The sequence below is a fragment of the Rhagoletis zephyria genome, unplaced genomic scaffold, assembly GCF_001687245.7.
Source record: "Rhagoletis zephyria isolate East Lansing unplaced genomic scaffold, Rhagoletis_zephyria_1.1 Rzeph_scaffold_02664, whole genome shotgun sequence".
In the NCBI taxonomy this organism is placed as follows: domain Eukaryota; kingdom Metazoa; phylum Arthropoda; class Insecta; order Diptera; family Tephritidae; genus Rhagoletis; species Rhagoletis zephyria.
Window position 1 is genome coordinate 28,773 of NW_016159748.1, and position 9,256 is coordinate 38,028.

General features: G+C 37.1%; 1 protein-coding gene across 1 annotated transcript; it reads left to right on the forward strand.

Annotated features, from left to right (window-relative positions):
- The first annotated feature begins 7,096 nt into the window (after window positions 1–7,096).
- Window positions 7,097–8,860, forward strand: slp1 (sloppy paired 1). Its single transcript, XM_017622003.1, has one exon. It carries the CDS (start codon window positions 7,241–7,243, stop codon window positions 8,417–8,419), a length of 1,179 nt encoding a protein of 392 aa, XP_017477492.1. The 5' UTR covers window positions 7,097–7,240; the 3' UTR covers window positions 8,420–8,860.
- The last annotated feature ends 396 nt before the right edge of the window (window positions 8,861–9,256 follow it).

Here is a 9,256-nt window from a genome sequence, read left to right on the forward strand (position 1 = left end):
TTTCACTTAAATTGCTTTCGTGAAATTGGCTGTGAAACTCCGGATAAGGCTGAATATAATAGATTTAATATCTCCCATGGACACACAGTACCGATTTTGTTTTTATTGCGAGTGATTCACCCTAATGTACATACATAAAAAAAAACGCTGGAATATTTTTGAAAAAGTAAAGCAAATATACCATCATTGAGTGGAAGAATTCGAGATTTATTGTTTTGAACAATAAATACCGCTTATTTTCTTTTTTTTTTTTTTTTTTTTTTTTTTTTTTTTTTTTTTTTTTTTTTTTTTTTNTTAAAATTCTTCGTAAATTTTAGGTTTTTCAAACTTTCTGACATTTTCATATTTTTCGGCACCTTGCGAAATTTTTCGGGACATTGCGGATTTCCTCGTTTTTTCAGAAAGTTTTTAAATCTTACGAGAATTTTCGGTATTTGCTTTTCGAAATGTTTCAAGCTCCTTTGAGACTTGTTAAAATTTGCGGCCTTTAACAATTTTTCAGATTTTTTTAATTAATCGGGACTTATTTTTGGTATTTTCCCCAGAGCTTTTGGAATTTGTTTGGGGTTTTCTGGGATTTTGTCAAAAAATTTCGGGATTGTTTATTTACCTTTTTCGCTATTTTCTTAGATTTTTTTCGCCAGTTTTCAGAACCGTTTCGTTACCTTTCGTCGATTTTTCAGAACCATCTTTGGGGCCTTTTGGAATTTTTTGGGACTATTCGGAATTTTTCAGAAACTTTCGGATAATTTTTGAAAATGTTCTTGGATACGGAACCGTTCGAAATTTTTTTGTGATCTACTTTTCGGAACCTTTACGATTTTTCTGGGATTTTCAAATACTTTCACAATGTCTCGGGACTTTTTAGGATTGTTAGGTACTATTTGTATTTTTTCTAGACCTAAAGCAGTTTGTTTTTTTTTGAATATTCGGAAAAATTCGGTACTTTTCGGGATGTTTCGTACGTAGCGTTTCGGCATTTCGGAATTATTATTTTTTCGAAATCACTTTGAATCTGTCGTGTTTTGTTTTTCGGTATAAAATGGAATTTTTGGATGCCTTTGAGATTTTACAAATTTTCGAAAACTTTTGGAATATATCGGACTAAATAAATTTTTTTCCGTGAACTTTCTATTTTTGTATTTCGGAATTCTTTCAGAATCTTTCGAGTTTTGTTTTTGGGGAAATTTCAGATCTATTTCTGGATCTTAGAGAATTTTTTGGGCATTTTGGGATTTTTCGGAATGTTTCGTAACCCTCGAGGATTTGTTTGGGAGCTTACGGAATTTTTTTTCGAAATTTTACGGAATACTTTTTTATGCTTCGGTATCTATATATGGGAATTTTTTGAAGCCTCTGAGAATTTAAAAGTGCTTTTCGTAATTTGTTTTGGATCTCTTGAAATACTTTGGACTAAAATAATTTTTTCGGTAATTTTCGATTTTTTTTTGATTTTTCGGTATTTTTCAAAATTTTCAGGAAATATTTTGGAAATAAGTCGATAATTTTCTAAATTGTTGCACAGCTTTTCGGTATTTCCCTGGATATTGTGCTATTTTTGGGGGCATTTTGGGATGTTTCGAAGATTTTTGGAATATTTCAGAAATGTTCGAAATTTTTTCGGAATTATTTGTGATTTTTTTTTTAATATTTCCGAATTTTTATGGACTTTTAAGACTTTGCGGGCCTTTGAGACCTTTACGTATTTTTCGGGAATAACTAAAAGTTTGGCCGACAACTTTCGGAATATTTCGGGGCCTTTCTAGACATGTTTTCAGAATTTAGTCTGTCATTTTGGAATTGTTTCGTAACCCTTCCAGATTTTTCTGGATCCTCTACAATTTTTTCTACGCCTTTCTTTATGCTTCGGGACCTCTTGGAATACTTCGGGAATATTCGGAATTTTTTCGGGAACTTTCGGATGTTTCTTTGAATATTTCGGGATTTTTTCGGAATGTGTGGTGATTTTCTTTTCTGAACATTTCGGGACCTTAATAATCCTTCGTATTCATTTGTATGCAAGTCCTCTGGCTTTATAACTCAGCAGTATTTTTCAGTACATTTATATAGAAAAATCAGTTACATATACAGTCAGCGTCAAAAAAATGGGTATCCTGACGTTTTGACGATTTTCGTTATTTATATTTTCCATTATTCTCTTATAAAAATATAGTTCATTTTTTTAATTGCATATAGGAAATTCAAGAAATACCAACAAATTTTAATCAAACTTTTCCACTTTTCAATTCGATTTCTTACAATAATTTTGAGTATGCAGTTTTGTAGCCCATTAGTATAAGTGCTAGTTTTATGTCTTTAAGACTTACTGTTGATTTTTGAGAATTTTTTTTTTTGTCAAGGGTGTCTCGCATTTTCTTCCATATAGCGCAAGAACAAAATCCATTTTTATATGGACGAAAATGCGCAATACCCTTGACATAAAAAATCAACGTTAGTTTCTACAGAATTGAAATTTGCGATGGAATTGAAAAGTTGAAAAATTTGATGACAATTTTTCGGTATTTCTGGAATTATCCCGAGTTCTATATGATTCTGCTGGTTTTTTGCTGTTGAACTAACTATATTTTTACAAACAAATGACAAACAAAGTTTATGAAAAATATAAATAAAGCACTCTGAGGGTATTCATATTTTTGGCGCTGACTGTATGTAAATACATAAGTGTTTAAAAGCAGATATACACACTGAATGTAAAAAGATGCATATTAAATTTGTAAATATTCTTAGTTTACTTAATTTTTTTAATTGTTATTGTAGGCAAACTACGCCTCAAGGGTCATCATCGACAATACAATTTATTTTTAAGCATCCAGAAAAAAGTTTAAAATTCCATTTAAATAAGCATCTAATTGGTGGCAGCGCACATACAATTCTAAGACATTTCAACTATAAATATTATACAAATGTTGTCGAACTAACTTCAATAACAATTGAATATGCAATTAAAAGTTGAAAGGTTCCATGGGGGAAAAAATAGAAAAGAACGCAGATTTGCATGTAAAAGTATGCACAAACATACATTTGTTCTAGTAACAAATACAAACCTACTTATGTATGTATGTCCAAAAATATGAATAAAATTATATTTATGTAGATCAAAACACATACATACATACATATATACATGTGTGCCGTACATTCAAGCAAGTCAGTACAAGTAGAAATATGCACTACAACTGGCATGCGCATAATCACACGCTTATAAATATTATATAAATTTTTTGTTTTGCTGTCCAACATTACTCCCACTTGGAGAAAACTTTGCTTGACCTCTGCTCTAACCTAACTTTTTCCTCAATCATATCGAGTAATTGAATTTAATTGAATACCTCGCAATGTTTATTAAATATAAATTGCAGATGGTCGGAAAAATAGCTTACGCTTGTGGATCGGAAGCTAAAAGAGGTGAATGTATAAATGATAACCCAGTCAACAATTTGAAAAGGGCCTCTACCCTGTCTATTGCAAGCAAAAAAAAGGAGTCCATAATCAAACAGGAAAGATCTTTTCCTAAAAGTATGGAAAAGGAAGGCAGCTAGCAAACTTCTTTATGGAGAATTTTGTCGGCTAGGAATTGAAAACTTAAATTTTTATTTTTGAGTATAGTGAAGAGAAATTCAGACTCGCTCTTTTACCTCTGAAGAATTTCTCGCTTACCCAGTGCAGTCAATTTGTGATTGATCGTATTCATTTTCGGATTCTACTTCGACTTCGTATTCGACTTCGTACTCGGATGTGACATCATATTCGCCTTCGCATTGGCACACGTCTTCGAGATCGTTTTTGTCGTCTTATTCGTTTTTACATTCGTAGTAGGGTCCGGGTTCGAATGTTTTGCCCTTGCTTATGGAGTTCTTCCTGCGCTGCCCATCGCTGCATTCGACGGAACATAAATTGCTTATCAAAACTATACGACAATATTTGTTCAAAAATATCGAAACTCCTGCAGCACTGAACATCTGTACTGAGTGGTGGTTTTGAGAAATGAGGAAGCAAACGCGTACTCGAGGACCGGGTCTGAGACAAGGCATAAGGAAAGGAATCTAAGTGTACAGTTTACGATGACATAGCTCGCACGAATTGAGCTGCATATCACATTAAGTATACCTAAGCAGCAAGTGGACTTTTTTTTTTAGATACATATGTACATGCAGAATATACACTGAGAAAAAATTAACTATCCTCTTTTTTTCAAACTAAAACTCATATGATTTCGCGCCAAACGACCTTTTGTTTATATAAATAAGATTTATTTTTGGAGATGTTTTCATTTGAATACGATTTCAGTCTGCAAAAGGAAACCAAAAAAAATGAAATTATCAACTTTACGAAACACACATATTCATGGGCGTAGCCAGGTAGGGGAAGGGGGGTGCTCGAGCCCCCCCTAACTTTCAAATTTTCCTTATATATATATAAAATAGTACCCTGAAATGCCAGCTTAATAGGGCCGAGCCCCCCCNTGCATCATTGACAAGATTTTACTATTTATTTTATTACTGGTTTGCCCTCACCCGCTTCGCTGAATAGCTCAGTCTACAAGACGTGTCACCTACTAAAAATTTATCTATATCGTAGAAAGCAAAAAAAGTAGCAGAAAAAATTAATTGTTTATAAGAACCTTTAAAATCGAGATTAATTTAAAATATTAACCATAACTTGGACTTGCTTGGGGAACCTCTACAAAATATTTATTGTTTATTAAATCTCTTATTATTTGGCTATATAACTAAATTGGTCTCGGTTACTTGAAACTTTTTATATAATTGAGAAAAAAATCTTCACCAAAACATAGCTAAATACCTGAGGAGGAAGGTTCCATAGCTAAATTACACCAAAAAATTATTTATTTACTCGTCGGAATAATTTGTTCTTTATTAATGTAGCTTTGGACCATGTGAACCGATTTCAATTATTATTATTTTTTTATCGAAAAGATGGTACCTCAGTTTCCCGTCCCGTATTTTGGCTTAGATCCGATCATTGGATCATAAAAAAATTAACGATAATTAAAAATTAATTGTTTAATAAAAACTTCTATAAGCACAAGATGCGCTTAACTTTCAAAAGTATTTGCTAAAAAATTTTAAGAAAGAATTTTAATAAAAAAAAAATAAATAAATACCATGACAACTTTACATTTTTAAGTTAATTTTTCTCAATTTCTGGTTTCTGGTTTTCATTGGAGATGGTGATTTTTTACTCATTTGCCTCATTACTATTAATATTTCGATTACCGAACAAATTAACTGAGCTTGTTTTTTTATTATGTAGTAGCTCATTTTGGTTGAACAAATTCGAAGTTGGGAAACTAAATCTTCCAATCCTTGCTAAGTACATATTAGTGGTAAACTCTTTTAGGTTGTAAAGTGTAAAAAGCAACAGTACACCGTGAAAAAAATCAAGCAAAAATTGGTTAATTTAACCAAATTTCAAACTTAAAAAGTAATCAACGGGATTTTTGAATATAAACAATTTTTAATATAAACCACACTCTTGTCTACCTTAACCAAACGTTTGGCTGTCGATTTTTTTCATTTGAATACGCTCATGCTCTGCACTTCTCAGATGCAGGATTCGGAAGATACAATAGATAAATGTTCATTATCATTTTAACACATTGCCTCTGACGGTGTTTGAACCCACAACTTCTGAAAATTAGCAAACAACAGCAAGCATCTCTGCACACACTCAGTTACAGCCGCTTTATAAGTGTGTCTTCAAATGTTCAACTTGAATCAATTTTCTTCGTCGTTTGATTTGGTTCTGCACTTTACAGATGCTTTTTCGTAATTAAGAAAAACCAAAAACAGAAAAAAAGGAAAAAATTATGTGTTACCGCTAACGGCAATCGAACCCGAACCCCTTGCGCGCCAATGATCGTCTATACACTGAACCAAAAATCCATCTCTGGATCAAAGAAAAACGTTCCTTACTTTAACAAACATTCATACCTACATACATATGACACTGACCATTTCAATTTACAGTAAAACCAATTAAACTGCGACACAGTCAACAATTAATTAAAATAACAACCGCAAAATCAAAACGAAAAAATTTTGTAGTACATATATAATTATAGCAACAACAAGCAAATAACACCCCAACCGCCCTACTTTGCTTACCTAAAGTACAGCTACAAAATTTCTATTGGGAAAGGGCAAATTGTTATTTGTAAAAATCAATTTCAATGTTTTGCTACATTTGTAGTTTTTGTTGTAGTAGCAGCTTGTTATTGCTGCTGGAAAATACTTTGCTTCCACACTTGCGTACTACATACTTGTACGTAGGTACTACGTACAAATCAACCCTGTTTGGATTGTTGTAATGGATATTTTGACGCTGAGGCAACGAAATAGACAAAATAAATAAAACGCAATAAGGGCCAACAAGAGCGGTGCAGGCAGCAGCGGCAGCAGCAGCGGCAGCAGCAGCAACAACAATTCGAACAGCTAGGAGGAAAGCTGCCAACCACCAACACGGGTATGTATGTACCTTTGCAACAAAACTGCTGAGTGTATGTATGTATGTATGTGTTTGTGCACCGCATGGCTGACTGGCAAAATTAATAATGAAGTCAGTTTAGGGGTGACAAAGCGCGCGCAAGGATAACAACAACAGCAGTTATCAAAGAATCACTTGCGCGCTGCAGTTGACATCCACGCACAACACACAGCGACACACATAGGCACTCACTCGGCTGTGGAACGTGAGTATGCCATTTGCCACCATTGCGCAGTTGCTTGGAGGCGGAGTCTCCGCTAAAAAGGCTAGCAAAGGCTGGCTGGGCAAGGAAGGGCAAGTCAATGCGAGGCAAAGGCGCGAGCAACTGAGAGCGCATGTGTATGTGTGTGTGTGAGTGCACTTGTTTGTTTGTTTGTGTGCGCGCACATTTGTTTGTTACTCTTGCAATGCGCACTTGAGCTGCTATAGTTAGCTGGGCACTTTGTTGTTGCTCTATGCTTTGCCGCAGCAGACATTGTGTGTAGAGTTTCCCCGCTGTGCGGGTCACGGAGGGTAGGCGTATAAATACTGCACCACCATCGAGTAGAGAGTCAGTATTGAGTTTCACTTCGCTTTGAGTAGATGTTTCCAGTTTACAGAAGACGACGGCAAGCCACAAAGCAAAGCAGAGGTGTAGTACACACACTAAGCAAGCAAGCAAACCAGTTAGTTCACTTTAGTGCAGAAAGCAAAAATAAGAAATTTGTGCAAAATGGTGAAAAGTGTTATCGACATGGAATTCAAGAGCAACTTCTCCATCGATGCCATACTTGCGAAGAGTTCGTCGCAACCACACCACACACACCCCTACCAGCTCCAGTATGCTGAACAGCGTCTTCAACGTCAACAAAGTCAGCAAAGTCAACATCTACATCAGCGCCCGCAGCAGCACCGCCAACACCAAGTGGATTTGCAGCCTAAGCCAAGGCAAGCGCATAACGCCGCCGAGCAGCTACAGCTGTTCAGCTCCGCCGATGAGTTGTCCAGCATAGAGGAATTTGATACGCCCTCGCGCACCAGCACACCCATGAGCAGCGTAGCCGGCTCGCTTACCTCCAGCGAGGATAAGCTCGAAGAGGGCGAGAGCTGTGATGATGAATTGGACGATGAAAGCGCCAATGATGAGGAGGAGCATGACAGCAACAAAGCGTCCGGTGATGCCACTGATTCGAAAACAGAAGGCGATAGCAGCAAGAAGCCACCTTACTCCTACAATGCGCTCATCATGATGGCCATACAAGATAGCCCCGATCAGCGGCTCACGTTGAACGGCATCTATCAGTATTTGATCGATCGCTTCCCCTACTTCAAGAAGAACAAGCGCGGCTGGCAAAATTCCATACGTCACAATCTCAGCTTGAACAAGTGCTTCGCGAAGATACCACGCAGCTACGATGATCCCGGCAAGGGCAACTACTGGATCTTGGACCCCAGCGCTGAAGAGGTTTTCATTGGTGAAACAACTGGCAAGTTGCGTCGCAAGAATCCTGGCGCTAGCCGTTCACGCTTGGCCGCCTATAGGCAAGCGATCTTCTCGCCGCTGATGGGCGCTTATGGCGCCGCAGCCGCTATGCCCAGCTACCATGGGGCTACACAGTTTACGGGCGCGGCTGGTTATATGGGCGCAGCCGCCGCTGCTGCAGCGCTCTATCAACGCATGACAGCACCAGCGCCTTTGACAGCAGCAGCAGCAGCCGCTTATCATGCCATGTATGGCGGGGCGGCACATCCACAACCGCCACCGCCAACAACAGCTCATCAGTTGGGTATTGGCTATGGGCCGTCGCCATATGGCGGCATGCCTACACTAACGGTCGGCGCAGCAGCAGCGCCCATGTCCAATGAATTGTTTCAGCGCATGCAGTTGTTCGGCAAATTCCCCGCAAGCTAAGCGGCGCGGCTTACAAGTGTCAGCGACGGCAGACAGACAGACAGACAGAGTAGGTGGCACGCTTCGGAGTGTTAAATGGCCACCAAGTGCATAGCGATGAGGGCGCGTACAGCTAGCTGCAGGATTTCCATACCCAAAAGTGGCGCGAGAAATGAGTGGAATGCGCAGGCGCGCCGCCCGACGGCAAAGTGACGGGAGCCTGACTAGCAACGAAGACATGTGAAAACAACGGGTATAAGCAGCTTGGCTTTATGTCTGGTAAATCTCTTAGTGACTGACAACTGAGCGGCAGGTGGAGCAGCCTCCGGTTAGACAGCGGCCGCTTCGTTGAATTTGTGCTTATAAAAGTGTAGGATTTTAGCTTTTTCTAAAGAGACTTTTTTGTATTTAAATTTAAAACATAGTCTGGAAGCAATGAAAAATCAAAAACAAAAATGTACAATATTAAGCATAAGAAAATATTTAAATTAAACAAAAAATACATATACATACATATTAAAAAGACAAAATTAAAAAACAAAAAATACGTTTCATTTATTTGGAAAATTTTCAGAAAAATCTGGACTAAAAATTTATTTTTCAGCATCAAAGGCTCATGAAGTCAAACAATAGGGTTGCTCTCACATACTGGAAAAAGGGCCCGAAAAACTGCAAATTTTGACTGAACCAAGGCATATGAAACAAGTAGTGTTTGTTTTGGTTGTTTCTGGTAACTAAAATTTCGAAATTTTGTTTTTTAATATCATAACGGGCGATGTGATATAAAAAAATTAATTAAAATTTAAATAAAAAGAACCGTAACCATAGCCATTAAATGTTCTGATAAAACGTATGCTG